This window comes from Pseudorasbora parva, chromosome 11, assembly GCF_024679245.1.
Source record: "Pseudorasbora parva isolate DD20220531a chromosome 11, ASM2467924v1, whole genome shotgun sequence".
NCBI lineage: Eukaryota > Metazoa > Chordata > Actinopteri > Cypriniformes > Gobionidae > Pseudorasbora > Pseudorasbora parva.
Window position 1 is genome coordinate 27,466,522 of NC_090182.1, and position 19,828 is coordinate 27,486,349.

The 19,828-nt window shown below is 38.0% G+C and overlaps 1 protein-coding gene across 1 annotated transcript in view; it reads left to right on the forward strand.

The window, feature by feature from the left end:
* gpc3 (glypican 3) overlaps positions 1-19,828 on the forward strand; it is a 173,809-nt gene that overhangs the window by 145,896 nt on the left and 8,085 nt on the right. The window contains exon 7 of the mRNA XM_067457674.1: positions 291-495. Within this exon, the coding sequence (XP_067313775.1) occupies positions 291-495 (205 nt within the window). The remainder of the gene's footprint in view (positions 1-290; positions 496-19,828) is intronic.

Here is a 19,828-nt window from a genome sequence, read left to right on the forward strand (position 1 = left end):
TAGTAAGTTTATATTTCCATGATGATGGTTCTCTAATTTGGTTAATGGTCACATGTCATGCAGGTAAACTAAGAAAATATGAAATCTTTTTAAATATATCTAATAAGATTTAAGTGTTTTATTTTAATTAGCTTTTCAACTTTCAAACCCCAGTTTGAGAAACCCTCTCCTAGAGCAGTAGCAGTCTATAGCAGCTTTTATAACATATAATGCTATAATGTTCAGCTGTAGCCGTCATGTTTTATTCAGTTTTTCCACGGTTCTCAATGCTAATGGTCTTTTCTCTGTAGCTTTTACGCATGGTGACGTTGCCTGAGAAGCGATGGAGGGCTCGACCAGGAGGGGGCACTGCGAAAAGAGACCCAGCAGGGCAAGGCCAGGCCGGCGAGGATGAGGAGGGTCTAGAAAGTGGGGACTGCGATGATGAAGATGAGTGTACTGGCGTTTCAGGACTCGGGCCACCCCCGAGACGCAAACGCCTGCGCATCTTTGCAGGTCAGTGAAATAGCTCTCAAGCGAACTCAATGGCATGAGTTTTTAATCTGTGCTACTGTAAATTATATTGGCTAATGTTTGTTGGCAGGGCTCAACACTAAGGATTTGTTCTAGTGGCCGGTTGTTTTCATTGTTTTTGAACCATTCAATCATGTATTCTAATAAATAAGGTGACAACAATATTTTAGATATTAGTGAAATCTACTAGCCTGACAAGCCAGACCCACATCAAGATGTTTGGTCTGGAAACTCACCATAGACAGGGCTCAAACCGAGGGGCGGGATAAACGGTTGTTTTTCAAACTCCCTCTGCACGCGATAGGATAGCGCTACACCAACCAGAGCAACGAAGGTTAAACAGAGCTCGCTGATAGATTAAACATTCGCCGTATCCGGTCGGCTAAACTCCGAACACATCTTCCCTTTTTAAGAATGACTTCAGTGCCGTTCTTTGTTCTTTTCTCAGAGAAAAGCTTAACTCCAAGTCTTCCAGAGTCGCGGTCAGAGCTGATTCGAAAGACCGCCGTTCGCCAGTTTCTGTGTTTACTAGAAGCACGCAAACGCAACTCGGCCGTCGTCATGTTAAGCCCCGCCCACCGACTCTATACACGATGTGATTGGCCTGAAAGGAGTTTGGCTTTTACAGCTCAGAAGGGTATTGAGAGTTGCTAGACGACACTCACGGGCAGATTAGATTTGCTGCCGCTAGGGTGCGTCTAGATTTCGAGGCTACTAAAACTACTAGCCTACAATCAAATGTAAAATAATGCATATATAGTCTTCACTGTATAAATTACATATAGACTAATCCTTATTAAAGTTACAATAGTTTTTTAGTCAAGAGCAGTTAGTTATTTTTTTCTTTGTCCTTTGTTGTTTGATGAACATTAAAACACATACAGTAGCAGGTTTATTAGACAGCTGTCACTTTAACACATATGTTCTGATACACATGGGGTTTCTTCTCATTTGTTTAAGTTGACTGTTTATCAGAATACTCTTCAAGAGCTCCATTTAACAATAAGAAGGACACAAGAAAGAGAACTCCATTTGGTATTTGCACGCCGTCTGAGAGACAGTTGAATCTTTACATTGGCAAGACTTAAAAACACATGCAAATGATAACTTTTGCGACAACGCAGAACTGGCCCGATTCGGACAGTGACGGTTCCATCTACATCAATAATTTTTCATGCTGGCCTCAGGCCATCAGGCAGTCCTTACTGTCGATGCCTGGTTGCTTCAACTTCACAGGTTACAGGTAGATGTCTGTTATCAGTGACCCCATGACCCTATCATTGTCCAAGGGAACAAACAGGGTACATGGGAGATGTTCCCTTTGATGCAAAACAAAGCACAAAAGAACCAACAAACCATGTTAGTACAAAGAAACTAAACAGAGGAAAAGAATAACAGTAGAGGGGCAGGAACAAGGAGTTTGATACTGACTGACAAAGCCGGACCAGCTGAGCAAACACAACAGAGGGAGTTGTCGTCCTGGTCGTGTTATTGTGGCAGAAATTTGGGCTCTTTGGGTAGTGCCGCCAGGGGCCCAGGGATAGACTAAGAATCCCACATATAAAGTACATGTGGAAGGACAGGATAACGCATATCAGCACTCAAATTCACACAAAGGAAGCAAACCGGTGATAAAACGTCCAGCATTGCGCGCTGAGGTTTGAATGCTCTCTGAACTGTGAGCTGTTGGTGTTTGTGCACTCGTCCTCCCTCCCTCTCGCAGAAGATTTACTGCTTTAATTATTAAGAATGAAGAGAATGCGTTTTGGGCGCTGGGATGAACAGTTGGAGAGGATATATCTTTCCTCTCTTGGAATTTTATATCCCTCTCCTCTCTCCAGCCCTCTCTCGTTCTCTGTTTGTGTGTGTGTGTGTGTGTGTGTGTGTGTGTGTGTGTGTGTGTGTGTGTGTGTGTGTGTGTGTGTGTGTGTGTGTGTGTGTGTGTGTGTGTGTGTGTGTGTGTGTGTGTGTGTGTGTGTGTGTGTGTGTGTGTGTGTGTGTGTGTGTGTGTGTGTGTGTGTGTGTGTGTGTGTGTGTGTGTGTGTGTGTGTGTGTGTTTTAGGGCAGTGGTTTAAGAACATAAGAATGGATCACAGTTCTGATAGTTCTGACAGCGGGGAAAAGCAATGCTAAATGCTAATAATAAAATGCAACCATTCAATCAATCATGCAAGTTAGGACATTTACAAGAGAGGAGAAATCACTTCTGTTGTTGATGTCAAAGGCTGTCAAAAGCAATCTTTCTGGTGTTTTGGCATAAGTTAATATATCACTTGGCAATATGGTTAAAGCTAATACAGTATTTTTAGGCCTATGTTTGTTCCAAATGTTAAGGTATATTGTCTCTTGTCAATAGTAGATTCTTGTTAAATTTACTAGATTTCACTGCCAAAAATTATCCCCAAAAAACGAATTGTTACTTAGTTAACACAGAATGTTTTTGCCTTCCCCTAAAAATAAGGGGGGAAATCTTGTTTATTTTTCAGCATCTTGCTCATAAGCACCGCATTTTTAAAGATGTTTTAAGCTGTATAAATTGTAAGAAATTATGTTCAATAACTTATGACAACATGTGTTTTTACATTATTTTAACTCGTCAAAATAAGTTAAGAAATGTTAAACTTTTTTTAATGAGTTATACAAGATGCAACTCATTTTTTAAAGTCAGTTTAGCATAATTAAAGTTGAAATAACTTAAACATCCAAGTCAATTGTACTTGATTGTACTTTTTTACAGTGTAGTCATTATTTAAAAAGAAAAGCAGCTTAATTTTAATTTCTATTCAGTTGAAGTGATGCTCATAATTGTACTTTTTGTTGTGCCTATGTAGTTTCATGTTTTTGTGCAATATTTGACCAATATACTTGCTCAAGTGTTGTCTGTTTGTTTTAGTATAGACCTTTAGGCCTCTGATGAAACAGGTACATAGATAACAGCAGATAGGCAGAAAGCTGATGACCTAGTAAAACATGCTTCAGCTCTGCTGTCTTTTCATCCCATTTTTGTCGTTTAGGGAGGGGTCAGGAAGTCAGAATGCCAAAGGTTAGGGTTAGGCAGGTTCACTAATGGAAGTCCTGTCTGTGCCTGGTGCGCTGAGATGGACGGCGTAGATCTGGTTTCTCAAAGCTTTGCGAAAGAGACGCGGCTTCGGCACCGCGCAGGGGTCTGGGGAACGTGACTGGCAGAACAACAACTAGGTGCAGACAGGCCGCAGCTTGGGCCCAGACCCCCCGTAAATCAAAGCTGTCAGCTGGCCAGTAATTTTGAGGATGTTCTGAGTGATCCGGATTGATTGATAAATCGTCATCTGGGCAGAGATTCCAGGCCTCCTCACCCCCAGGACTCCTCTCAACCCCCATACCAACCCATGCATTCCAGGCCAGCAGAGCTATTCCAGGATACGGGGTGTGTGTGTCGTGTGCACACACCCTGAGATACACACAGCCAGCGCTGAGGTCGTGTCATCTGCCTCACCACACTCACTTTAATGTCAGCCGCCCCGTATGGACAAGATAATGTGACCAACAGAGCAGTCAAGCGCTAATCAAACATGCAGTTTTCACATATTAAATTATACTTCATGAGAAAGAGTTTGTATTCGGTTATGTTAGTTCAAAACTAAAATATTGATGTCAGTCTTACTTAAACAATTAAATAATTATTATGCATTGTAATCTTAGCTGAATCAATTCCTTCCTCTGCAATCAGTGGTAGTTTGTCTTGTCATATGATCTCGACATGGTTAGGTTACATATATGACCTAATGCGCACACATGATTTTCAAACATTTTTAAAAAGTGTTATTAATTTCTTAATTTAAAAGCTTTGTGCACTTTTAACAATAGAACGTTTTTTCGCTTTTGTACTAGACTGGTTTTTAGTTTGTTTGTTTTATCAGCTATTTTTTTTATTTAGTCTTAGTCCTGTGTCAAATTTACTTTTTATTTTATTTTTTATTAAAATAACCATTATAATTTTTATTATTTGTTTTTGATTAGTCAGGTTTCAGTCAACTAACCCCTGGTTTCACAGACAAGGCTTAACCCGTAAATGCATACCTCATCATGCCCAGGATGTCATTCACTACCCTCTTCCTCATTTATTTTTTAAAGTTAGATATCAACCTTCTTAGCATTCCACAATAAATTCATTATAAACAACATAACAAGAAAAAAATACAATTATAATAAGAATGCCTGTTTTCCCATTCATTTTTTGTAAAAAATGTATATGGTCGCTAATGACCCGAGGTGTGCAACAGTGTAAGTATATTTTTAATTGAGTCTTTGATGACTGAATAAGTGCAATTCACTTTTATTCCACAAGGTGGCAGTGTCTGATACACAACGATGAAGTGACGTTTCACTCATAGTTTCTGCAGGCAGAAGACAAAAGAATAGGAAGTATCATCGGTAAATGAAATGGCTCAGTGATTTAACTGCAGAGCAAAGTGCTGAATGCAAACCAATCTGATCACCATCTGTCACTTCATGGTGGATTTGGTAAAGAAGCTGCCAGCGATCAAAATATTGATTTTGAACATGCTTAAAAGGATAGTTTTGAGAATATGCTTGAGATGGTCAATATGAGCCAGATGCTGAATGAACTGGGAAATGAGCTCTGATGCGGACAGCGATGATGGTCAAATCATCTGCTCAAACTGAACCCTTCCAAGCTCCAAAAAATAGGCTTTATTTTATTATTCTGTAATTGCTACTCTAATATCAGAAGAGTTTATATTATCACGACAGGTAGAGATCCGTCCGTGTTAGATGTAAATCTGGGTCGCTATAGACCCAAATATGTAATAATGCAAAAACATTCATGCATTTAAGGGTTGCTGCATGTTTGAGCTGTTTTAACTGAAAGCAACTTGCACTGGCATATCTTGCAATTGTTTTTGACCAAAGTAATATTTATTTTTCTAATTCACGTTTATAAAAGTTTTGTTTTGCTGAAAACTATAATCAAAACGATTGGTGTCATTTGTGAAATTTATTTTTACATTAAGAATTATTGCACTCTTACCTATAAGCACAAATAAGAAAATGTCAGCTCATTGCCATGCTTTCTTTGACCTCATCTAATGTAGTCCACATAATGTATAGATTATTACATATTTATCTCATAAATGAACACTCTCTGTCTACATTATAAAAACTGGTAAAAGCAAGAAACTTCTCTGAAAAATTGTCGGTGCTTCCGCATTCCACAGTGTAGAGAGATTGCCTGTGGTTGCCAGAGTGCAAAGATTAAGTAAAACATTGGGTTTTCATCAATGACATTGCATGTTGATAGCCTGACAAGTCAGATCCACATCAAGATGTTTGGTCTGGAAACTCACCATTGACAGGGCTCAATCTGAGGGGCGGGAAAAACGGTCATCTTTCAAATTCCCTCTGCACGCGATAGGATAGCACTACAACCAACCAGAGCAACGAAGGTGAAGCTTGTTGACAGATTAAACTTTCGCCGTATCTGGTCGGCAAAACTCTGAACACATCTTCGCTTCTTAAGAATGACTTCAGTGCCGTTCTTTGTTCTTTTCTCAGAGAAAAGCTTAAAGGAGGGGTGAAACACTCAGTTTCAGTCAATCTCATGTCAATCTTGAGTACCTATAGAGTAGTATTCCATTCTTCATATCTCCGAAAAGTCTTTAGTTTTATTATATTTATAAAAGAGATATGGGCTGTACCGAGTCTTTCCGGAAAAAAACGAGCGCCTGGAGGCGTATCGTGTGGGCGGAGCTAAAGAATGACGAGTGCGCACAAAGCGGTGACGTCCTCAGGCGTGGAGAAACCCATGGCTATCGATCCAGAATCAGATCCGGAGACTGAAATAAATTGAACAGGAGAAACAGCAACAGCAGGACGTCCGTCTCTGTGGTATGTACTGTATTTAGTGGGCTGTCAACATTTGTGTGTCTTTACTCGCAGTTTATGAGGACATGATTTGGTTTATGGACTATTGTATGCGACTAAACCTTAGCAGTAGCAAGCAAAACGGTTTTGCACATCAGACTAGTGTAACGTTATACATAAAACAAAAATGGAGTAACATTAGCGCATTTGAATGACAAAGCATGCGATCGTGTCGTTTACTGATGTTTACTCACGCGACGATAGCCAACAGCATAGACATTTGAAGCCGTTTTACTCACCGGCTGCTTCCAAAGCAGGACCGAACCTTTATCGCTGGGACCGCTCCGTCAAAAACACACTTCTTTGGTATGATTTGGTGAAGTCCTGTGACAGCAGTGACCGTGGAAATCCACTTTGCGACGCGACTGAAGCGATGTTGTGAAGCTTCTCGTCATTTCTGCGTTCAAATCAGTTCAAATGCAGCGCTGCCTTCCCGGAATGCTGTGCTGAAGCGTTGAAGTCGCTTGATGTCACCCATAGGAATAAAGTGGAGCACGGCGCGGACTATAACCGACATAAGTGTTCACGGACGACTGGATCTGCAGCTGAGCGAGTGTTTATGGGCGTGCATTTCCTCTCTCGCTCTAGTCACGCGCGCACGCACCCTACCGGGAGAAGAGCCCGTACGGCCCATACAAGGACATTCCGCTCTATCGACGTCAAACCGAGCCATACTCGAAAAAAAAACTCTCAGAAACTTGTGAGAAACCGGAAGGAGTATTTTTAACACAGAAATACTCCATCAAACGTTACACATTCGTTTTTGAAACTTTGTCTATGTTTAGGATGGAAATCCAAGTTTTTAACAGTGTAAAAAGCTCAGTATGCATGAAACAGCATTTCACCCCCCCTTTAACTCCAAGTCTTCCAGAGTCGCGGTCAGAGCTGATTTGAAAGACCGCCGTTCACCAGTTTCTGTGTTTACTAGAAGCACGCAAATGCAACTCGGCCGTCATCATGTTAAGCCCCGCCCATCGACTCTATACACGATGTGATTGGCCTGACCAGAGTTTGGCTTTTACAGCTCAGAAGTGTATTGAGAGTTGCTAGACGACACTCACGGCAGATTAGATTTGCTGCCGCTAGGGTGTGTCTAGATTTCTAGGCTAGCATGTTGATATAGTCACAGTTATTGTTTAATGACCTTATTGTCGTCTCGTCATCGTCTTAGTCATGGGAAAAAAAGCTCGTCAACGAACATTTTTTTGCCATAGTTTTTGTTAACAAAAATAACACGCTGGTTTCAAGTGTGATATACAGTATATGCAACAGTTCTATAAACAAGACATTAACAAGGAATAGCTGGCCAGTTATTAAGTTTATTTTTTCGCTGCCAACATAAATAGTAAAAAAAAGCAGTGTCAAGCACAGAACAACACAGAAACTGAAGCGCCACGAACACAAATAAGCAGAGTGATACAAAGTGAAACCTCTCTAATTCACAATATGGTTCAATTTGTTAACATTAATTCATGCAATTGGTATCATAAACTAACAGTAAACAGTGTTAGTTTGTTTCTACTAACATTTTTTACTTTATTAAATGGTATAAATTTACAGGAGTGGATTATGAACGGACATGAATTAACAGTGAACAAAACATAAACAGTATACTTTTACATTTTTAAATATTTTTTCTTTATACATGTCATAATTAAATATACAAATGGAACCTTATTGTAATGTAAAGTGTTAATGTTCAAAGAAATATCTGTATTCTTGAAATGGTGCTTGGCTAATCAAATAAGAGGAATGGAATTAATTTTTAATTTATTAGATGGGCAGAATTTTAGAACTGTTGTGTAGTGGTGAGTGTGTGAAAGATAAACCAGACATAGACCTTCTCTCTCAGTCTCATCGCTTTTAGTTGGGACAGCACTCCTGCACTAAGCCAAACCATAAACCTCGTGCCCAGCTGTCATCACTGCCTTTCATTCTTTATGATCTTCCGCCCCAGTCTATCACACTTTCTCATCTTTTTCTTCATCGAGACCCTGAACGATCACCCCATTTTGTGTTTCCAGATAGTTTTAAACAAAGTATCTCATCTGTTGCAAGTGCTTTGCTGCTTTCCTACATTTCCCACCCTCTCTGCGCTCCTTGGTTCCCTTCTCGTTTTATCAAGGAGGATACCAGGAGGAGCTGATGAATGTAGCTATCACCGAAAGGCCAAACCCCTGGAGTCGGGGGATTTTCGAGAAGGCCGGTCGAAGTGCGCTGGGCTCCGCAGCCTTGACCACTCCGCCGCACAGCATGGGTCCTGTCAAAAGAGCTCTTGTTATTTTCCAGTGCTCAGCAGACATTCGGTCACTGTAAGTGCTGAGGAGCATTTTTTCTTTGAAGCTCTTTGGCCCTTTATCAGCATGCGAGGGTTAGCAAAATACAATGTGGAAATATGCCTGTAATGTGAAACATGCAGCTCGCTGTGAGAGCCTGGGCAGGGCCCGAGTCTCAGGTCTGCTACAGATTTACTTAAGTTATGGAGAGAGTAAGAGGGATGGAGAGGAGAGGAAATTTTGTGATGGATGGTGTGAATTTGTGAGACGAAACGACACAAGCACAAGCATTCAAACACAAGCACACGGAGCGTACACTACTCTTGCAGCATAAATAGTTTCATCCTTCCTCTGATCTTGAGGCTGGAATGCTAACGGGCTCCATGTGTCACCTCTGACCTCTAGCACCTGATAGGTGAGGAGCAAAGCACACGTTTTCCATTACGGAGCATTACAGCACATGCATTCTGCAGCCGCTCTGTGCCACAGCCGTAAACAAGCTGCACATGAGGCCGGCCTGCCAAGTGTTAGTAGAACGCGCTGTGTGTGTATGTGTTCCCTACATTATTGGGACAACATTTTCCCACAAGGAAAGTTTTGATCCCATGATGAAAACAGCTTATAAATCATTCAAAATTATGTTTTTTGAACATGTAAAAAATGCAGAACATTTTCTGTGAGGGTTGTGTTTAGGGTTAGGGTTAAGGGACAGTTTGTACAGTATACAATTCATTATATATGTGGAAAGTCCCCATAAAAAAACAAATAGATGTGTGCGTGAGTGTGTGTGTGTGTGTGCGTGTGTGTGTGTGTGGTGTGTGTGTGTGTGTGTGTGTGTGCGTGCGTGCGTGCGTGCGTGAGTGCGTGCGCGCGTGTGTGTGTGTCTGTGGGCTGGTAATCCCTACAAAATGTCCCCACAAAGATGGCAATATCCGAAATCCTTGTCCTTGTGGGGGTAATTTTTAGGTCCTCCTGAGGAAAACATCTTATAAATCACACAGAAGGAGGTTTTTTGAGAAAGTAAAAATGCAAAATATTTCCTGTGATGGGTAGGTTTAGGGGCAGGGGCAGTGTAAGGGGATAGGATGTACAGTTTGTACAGTATGAAATCCATTACGCCTATGGAATATCCCCATAAAACATGAAAATATGACATGTTGTGTGTGTGTGTGTGTGTGTGTGTGTGTGTGTGTGTGTGTGTGTGTGTGTGTGTGTGTGTGTGTGTGTGTGTGTGTGTGTGTGTGTGTGTGTGCGTGTGTGCGTGTGTGCGTGTGTGCGTGTGTGTGAGGAAGTATACATTTATATGAGTGTGTGTGAGTGGGTGGGTTTAATTAGCTCTGCTTTGACATTTATCCCTAGAAGCTAGTAAAATATGACAAAGCCTCCCTTTGGGGACATTTTGGGAACATGAAAAGAAAAAGATTCATTAATAAACTAAATGTATGTTTTGGTAATTTTTTACAGCAAGTTTCAATTTTAACAGAGTTTAACAGAGTTAAAGCAGAGTTAGGCTTTCATGATACTTTTTAAAGCATTTAATAATCTTGGTTAATAAGAATTTATAAATATACCTTTGTTCAGTTTTATTTCATAGTTATTCCTAATATTTTATCGCTAATTTATACAACTTGGTTACATATTTGCATACAGTTTACCTTAAAGGGTTAGTTCACACAAAAATAAAATGTATGTCATTAATGACTCACCCTAATGTCGTTCCACACCCGTAAGACCTCCGTTCATCTTCAGAACACAAGATATATATTTTATATTCATGATTCAGATCACGTGTCAAACTGCTGAAATCATGTGACATTGGCGATCCAAATCATAAATCAATACGCTGATTCATGACTGTTTGAATCTTTGTTTGAGGATTATAAAACAAAACCGCGAGAGAAGACAATGCTGAATCAAGTCGTTTTTTTCTAATGAACTAACTGATGTCACATATGGACTACTTTGATGATGTTTTTATTCCCTTTCTGGACATGGACAGTAAAGTGTGCATACACTTGGATACGCTCTCGGACTAAATATAAAATATTTTAAACTGTGTTCTGAAGATGAACGGAGGTCTTACGGGTGTGGAAAGACATTAGGGTGAGTCATTAATGACATCAATTTCATTTTTGGGTGAACTAACCCTTTATTGACAGAACCCGACACTGAACCGAGACCAAACTAGACTGTAGCGAGAGAACCTTGACAATTTACAATCAATAATCAATAAACAGTTGTATCTGTTTATATTATTTAATGGAACTAAGCTAAAATGAACTAAACATGAACAGTGTTTTTTAATTAATGTTAATGAAGATTAATAAACACTGTAATAAATTGCTTTAACTAATGGGACCTTGTTGTAAAGTGTAACAAAAAACAGTCATATGATTTAATTTACATTATTAAATTGTTATTTTACTTTACTATATGATACCATTTTCATTTAAATAGGTTTTTAGTTGGATTTAGTTGGGTTTAAGTTGCAATATTTATGTTTATGTAAGAACATCATACGTCTATGGTATGTCCTCGTTCCGATAAGTGAACAGTGTGAATGTGCGTGTGTTCTTGTTGTGTGGGAGTTTGTGTGCAGGTATGTGAATGCATGTCCATGTTTGTGTATGTAAGGGCATATTCAGTGGCGTTTGGACTGCAGATGTTTGGCTGCAGTGGCCCGGGTGCTTGGAGCTATAGACAACACAGATGTCGGCTCAGTGTAATGTGGAAATCAACCTGAAACACACCTGGAAATGAATGGGACAAAATGCTCAGGAAATGAGCAAGAGTAAAGTCATTTCTCTGTTATCTTTAGCTTCCCTTAATATATGGTGAATGTCAACCCAGAACGACCAAAACCCAGACAATAAGACTGAGAATGTTTGAAGACATGAAATGTGCTATTAACTTCCTGGAATAATTTTTTTGTTCAGCCCTGTTCTTTAGAGATTATGTAATTTAATCGGATGGACTAAAAAAGCATTTATTTACACGGCCGTTCAAAAGTTTTTGAAAGAAGTCTTTTATGCTCAAAATTGTGTAGTTCAAAAACAAAGGAAAAACAGTAACATTATGAAATATTATTACAATATAAAATAACTTTTCTATTTAAATATATTTTAAAATGTAATTTATTCCTGTGATGGTGAAGCTGAATTTTCATCCAGGTGTCACATGATCCTTCAGAAATCATTCTAAGATTCTGATTTTCTGCTCAAGAAACATTTCATATTGCACCATAGTTGAAACAGCTGTGCTGCTTAATATTTTTGTGGAAACCGTGATGCATTATTCCAAGATTCCTTGATGATTAGAAAGTAAGTTCAAAACAACAGTTATTTTAAATAGAAACTTTATAAATGTCTTTTATTTATTATAAATATGTCTTTTTTAAAATCAATTTAATGTTCTTGCTGATCCCAAACTTTAACAGATTTAAACAGTTTTTTTAAGGATAATATGTTTTCTAGCATTTTCTAACATCCTAATGAAGTTTAAAGAGCATCTAATGTACTGGTGTGCCACTTCCTGTTTCCATTCCCTTTCTCTCTTTGATGTTAATTGCTTTGCGATAAGCATATCTTTATAAATTGTTCATATCTTTAGCTCTTTGAGCAGCCAACTCTTAAAGGTATAGTACACCCAATAATGAAAAAATCATTTACTCACCCTTAGGGCCTTTCCAACCCATATGGCTCATTTTGTATGTGGAACACAATACAGCAAATTATTGAGACTATACTAGAGGAATGGATGGGCACTTGAGTGATCAAAATAGATTCAAGGAGATTAAGAATCTCACAGTAAAATCTCACCACATGACCTGTAGAGTTAGATTAGGGCTCATCCGAGGCTGTTTTTAAAATGAGATGAGATGAGAAAAGTGAGACCAGTAAACGGAAAGAGAGCAGATGGTGTTTTTTTCCCTCTTTGAGAAAGGAGCAATGGCACCATCGCATCTGCAAATAATCCTGATCACAGGAGAGGAAGTTTGCCATGAGAAACAGCCCAATGGATCTGGCTCCTTCTACAAGGGGTCCTTATTTCTTCCTCTGTATATAAACAACAATCCCTCCCCACACACACACACTCAACCATATGCACTTAACAGATAACCACATACACAGAGAAATAATGATACCTAACCAGCATTTGTGTAAACAGTGCCTGACTCAATATGCACAGGAGCTAGATGGATTACATCTACAGTCATTCCCATTGTGGAGGGCTTAACATGGTGGCTGGGAGTTTATGGCGTCTCACCAAACATTGTTGTATGCGGTAGGCTGGTTTCAAACACTAACAAAGGTGATGTCACATTAAAGGAAAAGGATAGTAAGGGAAGCTCAGTTGTGTTATGACAAAAAATAATAGTCCAATTAGGATCATATTTCACACAGAGCACACCTTTTATCTCCTTCCAGTTCATTTCTGTGCCTGAGAGTTTCCAAAAGAAGTGTTTGTTTGTGTAAAGCCTTTATTTACATTAGCAGGACGTCCAGAATTGATTCCAGACATCTTTCTGCGTCATGTCTGTCCATCACCCCAGACTGGAAACACAAACTGTGTCTCACCTACTGTGGTTCATCCTTAAGCCAGGAAGAACAGAAAAGGCTGTGAGGTTGCATTTGACGTTTATTAGGGATTTAACTAGTGATATTCATTTCTGTTCAATGCGTTTAAGCAGTTCATGAAAAATTGTTATAAAACATCGGTTCACCATAAACCTAGTTTCTACAAAAATACTATAGTCGCTGTAAAATGTAACAGTCAGGTTCTGGAAATAAAAATCCCATTCACTTACTCCAAAGAGAAAATGTGTAAAAAATAATGTAGACTGTAAAAAAGTTGCTGACTTAATTTTTAAGTACAGTGGTGTGAAAAAGTGTTCGCAATGGCCGTCCCAGTCCCTGACCTGAACCCTATATAAATGAGTAGGCTGAACTGAAGAGAAGAAGCGCCATCATGGATCTGTGAATCTGAAGGATCAGGAGAGATTCAGTATGGACGAATGGTCTCCGATCTCTTCTCAGGTGTTCTCCAAACTCATCAAGCATTATAAAAGAAGACTCAGAGCTGTTATCTTGGCAAAAGGTGGTTGAGAAGATTATTTAATAAAAAGGTCAAATAATTGTTCCCAACATGTTTTGGAGAAAAGCATTTATTTCATAATGTGATTTACCCACCACTTTCAATTATTTTACTTCAATGAAAGGTTAGATTTTTGATAATTCTTTATACAATAATAATTATTATAGATTTATTTTACAGCCATCTTTAATCATATTTAACAAGGGGGTAAACACTTTTTTACCATTCTATAATCAACTTGGATGTTTGAATAAATTAACTGATTTTAGTAAATGAGTTGAATCTTGCATAGCATAAAAAGGTTGAAAATTGCTTAACTTATTTTGACGAGTTAAAGCAATGTAAAAACACAAGTTACTGATCATATATTTTTTTTACAGTAAAATACATACTACTGTGGAAATGAGCCACACCACAGGAGCTCAGCATCAAATCAGTGTCCACAAGTATTTGTTAATATGTTTTCAATAATTAATGTCCATAAATCAATAGTTTTATATTGTATTATTATTATTATTCCCCACAGTGCATCATGGGCAGTTTTGTTTATTGGCTTATTAAAAAAGTTTCTCAGATTTTTAAATATTTCTCTGCTTCAGATGTGTTTGTAATGTTATGATTCACCTCAGAAATGTTTGGTTTGGTTTATAGTTTAGAACTCTTCTTTTTTTAATGCTCATACACTGTAAAAATTATATGTTCAATAAGTTATGACAACGTATGTTTTTACATTGTTTTAACTCATCAAAATAAGTTGTTTTAGTTATATATTAGTTTTTTATTAGTTATATAAGATAAAAACTAATTTTTTAAAGTCAGTTTAACATAATTTAAGTTGAAATTACTTAAACATCCAAGTCGATTGTACTGCAAAAGTTCAAAATTTGCCTTTTTTTTTACAGTGTAGAAAAAATGAATGGGAAAAATACTTCCAGAACCAAGACTGAAAAAGTGGACAGTGAGTGACTGTTGCACCCATACTTGTGGTATGGGGATGAATGATACCTGAATTCATGTGGCTTGTTGAAGAAAGCACATGCAGATCCCTAGCAGCCACATAGCTACGCCCTGAACACAACCCACAACACGGCAGCATCATGATGCCACGTCTTGCACGTGCAACCACCACATGCTTTTCTTGGTATCACAGCAAACTAAACAAAATGACAGAATGAGTACATTGACTAAAGTATTAATTCCTTATTAACTGACAGATAATATGGTTACAGTGGCGTTTCAGGCTCTGCTGGTCCATTTTTTATAATCTAAGTTTGCCTCCTTTCTGGCAATAACGGTAGTTGGAGCATTTATACGCATTTGTGAGCAGTGAGTTCATGAAGCCTTAATGCCATAAACTCAGCTCATTGAAACGACCTTTGCATGGTGATTTCTTATGGTGAGACAGCAAATGGGACTTTATCATACCACAGGAAATGATATTCCCACTGTGGTAAGATTTGTGTCTAATAAGTTTTATCCCTCTTTGTTTTGCGTCCATTTCTGAACTTTAGAAGCTAAAAATATATTTGAGTAAATCTAATTATGAGCAGAGTTAGTGAGAGGAGCCATATCACTGACACCAATGCCCTCGCTCACACTGGGCTGTGCTAATTAATATGTGTTGACTTGAATTTGCCTCACAATGGCGCCCATTGAAGGAGTTGATGGGGAATGCTGACATTAGGACGGTTCACAGAGGAAAAGAATCGGTTATCTTCAAACGAACAATCTTATACTGTGTTAGACTCTTCTTGCTAAAGAAGGAGTTTTCCCTCTTTCTCTGCTTTACCTCCCACAAACTGTTTTCCACCTTTTGACTAAATTTGTTTTTAAATATTAGTCTCTTATGGCTGCATTTATTTGCTCAAAAATACTGTAAAAACAGTAATGTTGTGAAATAATATTACAGTTTAAAGTAACTGTTTTCTATTTTATTTTAAAATGTAATTTATTCCAGCATCATTGCTCCAGCCTTCAGTAAATATCAGTATGTATATTGTATTTGTATTTAGATATTATCAGTAAATATTTTGTAGAAACCATTTTTTCACTGTAAAAAAAAAATCAAGTCTCCAATTGAACATTTTCTAGTGACTGATCACATCTAAATTTGACCTGAATTTTTTTACAGTGTAGAATATTTAAAAGAACAACATTTCTATTTGAAATAGAAATATTGTGGTAACATTGTGAACATTGTGAACTGTCTTCACTGTCACTTTTGAGTAATTTAATAAATCATTGCTGAATAAAAGTATGTGTTAATGTCTTAAAAAAACAAATCTCACGGGCACCAAACTTTGAAGGGTAAAAAAAAACAAAAAACGTTGAGACCTTAAACGTAAACGTAGAAAGGCAACCAGCTGCAGAACATTTTTGAGTTTTCTCAACTTAGGGTCAATAGTTGAGTTATCTCAACTTTTTCCATGTTAAATAATTGAATAAACTTTAAAATTTGTCATACAAAACAACATAAGTTGGATTTTTTTACAGTGTAGACAGTAATTTGTCTCAGTGTTTCCCCCATACAGTGAAATTTAGTCGCCAAAAGGGTTTGGTTCCCACAAAAAATATATTTGTTTGTGTTCTCATAATAAAGAAAGCCAACTCAGAGTTAAAACTAGCCTGACAAGCCAGACCCACATCAAGATGTTTGGTCTGGAAACTCACCATTGACAGGGCTCAATCCGAGGGGTGGGATAAACGGTTGTCTTTCAAACTCACTCTGCACGCGATAGGATAGTGCTACACCAACCAGAGCAACGAAGGTGAAACAGAGCTTGTTGATAGATTAAACATTCACCATATCCGGTCGGAAAAACTCTGAACACATCTCCCGTTCTTAAGAATGACTTCAGTGCCGTTCTTTTCTCAGAGAAAAGCTTAACTCCAAGTCTTCCAGAGTCGCGGTCAGAGCTGATTCGAAAGACCGCCGTTCGCCAGTTTCTGTGTTTACTAGTAGCACGCAAATGCAACTCGGCCATCGTCATGTTAAGCCCCGCCCACCGACTCTATACACGATGTGATTGGCCCGGCAAGAATTAAACGATTACAGCTCAGAAGGGTATTGAGAGTTCCTAGACGACACTCGCGGGCAGATTAAATTTGCTGCCACTAGGGTGCGTCTATATTTCTAGGCAAGGTTAAAACAACATGAGGTATGAGATAAATGGTAATAGAATTTTCATTTCTGTGAGAATTATCTTTTTATTTTAAGTTAATTGTAATCCAAAATACAAAAATGACTTAACAAATAAATTGTTGGGAAAATACAAGCATACAAATTCTGATCGGTTGTCTTACATGTCAGTCAGAGGACCCCTTTCTATCAATATCCCAAGCTTATCTGAAGCAGGTACAAAATAATCTTTCCCGCTACTGTAAACAACATAACACAGCATTGCTATTGCTCAGTGTGCAGTAGCGGTGTCTCTGTGTATTGTAGTTGTCTGGATGGCATTAGCTGTGTCTCAGGGTTCTGTAACTGTGTCTTGGCCTCCTCATGGCTGGCTAGTTTTTCTTGGCTAGCTGCTGGCTGCCTGCTGGAGTGGGCCTGTGGTCAGGGTGATGGGTGTGGAGACATATGCTCACATTCCTCCCTCTGTCCTCACCAGAACCAGTAGCAGCATCGGCCCGAGACACTGCTGCATATGAGCATAGAGTGTTTACTGAGGATCTTGCATTTGTTAAGATAGAGGTGTAGAAGGTACTAAATATTATTTATACCTTTCAAAAGATTGGACTTGGTATGTTTATGAAATGTGTTCGAAAAAAGTTTCTTTTGCTCACAAATTCTGCATATATTTGATCAAAATACAGTGAAAATGTAATTTATTCAAGTGATGGCAACACTGTTTTTTTTAGCATCATTACTCCAGTGTCACATGATCCTTCAGAAATCATTCTGATATGCTGATTTGCCTCTCAAGAAACATTTCTTATTATTATCAATGTTGAAAAAATTTAGTGCTACTTTTATTTTTTAGGGGAAAATGCGATCAAGATTATTTGATGAATAGAAAGATCAAAAGAACAGCATTTATTTAAAATAGAAATATTTTGTACCATTATAAATGTCTTGTCACCTTTGTCCTTGTTGAATAATAAAAAAATAAAAATAAAAAACAATCTTACTGACCCCAAACTTTTGACTTGTGCTGTATATTTCTGCTTTTGGCAATAAAAATAAAAGGTTTTATGCCCATTGAGTGTGACCCTAGAGCAATATTTTAAGTTGGCCAATAATTGTCTGTTTGCTTTGTATCTTAATGTCTGTCAGGAAAGGATATTGATATGAAACATTTGGAAATGAAAATGTCTCATTTGACACCTGCACAGCACAAAATGTGCTTTATTGGTTCCAGGCAGTGCATCTAAATCACCATAATCGCTCATAAAAGCCAAGTCAGTTGCACAGTTTAATGATATTTTGTGATTTATAATAAAGTGGCTTTATATATGATACTTCAACTGCTATAAAAATTAAAAAGATATCTGGGAAGATTAGTAATCAGATGGCTGCATCTTGTCTGATATCTGAAGGGCATTTATGCTGAAGGAATGCTCTATCACATTTTTGTCGTTCTGTGTGTTTTCATAACCCCGGCTTCGCAAATGTAACAGCATTGTAAAGCGGTATTGCCCACTTTCATAAGGAGCACCTGTGTTTGGAGACTGACATTCCATGTACTTATCTAGTCCTGAGGAACACCTGTAAGGCGGATGGGAGCTCCAGAATAAACATAGCAACTGTATGTCCAGGTGGAGTGGAGGTCTGTCTGGGAGTTGGCAGGGATCCTGTGCTCTCTGATGAACTGCATTTTTAAAACTTTTTGAATCTCTCTAAAGAGCTATTAGATTTTGATGAATGTTCTGCATGGAGACTGTATACATTGTTAACTATGTGGGCCAGACTGATGAGAGGCGTATTTTCTTTATGTGAGTATTTAACTTTTTTATTCATCAGAACCATAACTCTGAGTTTAATACATGTGTAAACTTTAGTGCCAAATGAGCTCTTAGTTTAAAATGTACTTAAATATCCTCCTGGGACCCAGGAATAGACTTTTGTCCACTGTAGTGGATATTATATTTTAGTGAATTTCTATGACACCATACACGTAACAGTTTTAAGTCTGGATTTCCAGTAAAGAGCCTTTACCAAATGTTTAGAGGTTTCCCCAGGAAAATAACTTCTTCTTGGTCTTTAAAACCGGCTGACATTAATATTTAGCCTTATGGAAATATGATAATATTTTATAATTATAATTTAAATCAAATGATAAAATTGTTTTTTTTATAAATCAACATCTCAGGAAATTGTATGGTGTTTCTAATGAAAATAGGACAAGTATGGCCATTTTACTTGCATATTGCATAAGTAAAATAGTATATCAATGCATTCCGTTATATTTCATAACATGGTTTAGAATCATCTTTAAAGGTTAGTTTACCCAAAAAAAGGGAAATTCTGTCATTAATTCCTCACCCTCATGTCGTTCGACACCCGTAAGGCATTTGTTCATCTTCACAAATGAAGATATTTTTGTTGAAATCCAATGGCTCAGAAAGGCCTCCATTGACACCAATATCATTCCTCTCTCAAGACCCATAAGAGGCACTAAAGATGTTACAAAGTCCATCTCACTACAGTGGTTCTACAATAATTTTATGAAGAGACGAGAATAGTTTTTGTGTGCAAAAAAAGAACTAAATAACAACTAATAGTGATGGCCGATTTAAAAACACCTCCTCGTATGGCTTCGGAGCTTTATGAATCAGTGTATCGGATCACCAAAGTGACGTGAATTCAGCACTTTGACGGTTTGACCATGGGTTTGACACACGATCCGAATCATGAGTTGATTAATAAAGCTCAGAGGCTTCAGGAAGCTGTTTTGAAATTGTCCACTATATGTCATTATTTGTTTGTTTTTGTTTTTCTGCGCACAAAAAAATATTCTTGTCATTGTCAAAGTTTTTTTTTTTTTAATCGTAAAACCTACACTGTACCTTTTTTTTGT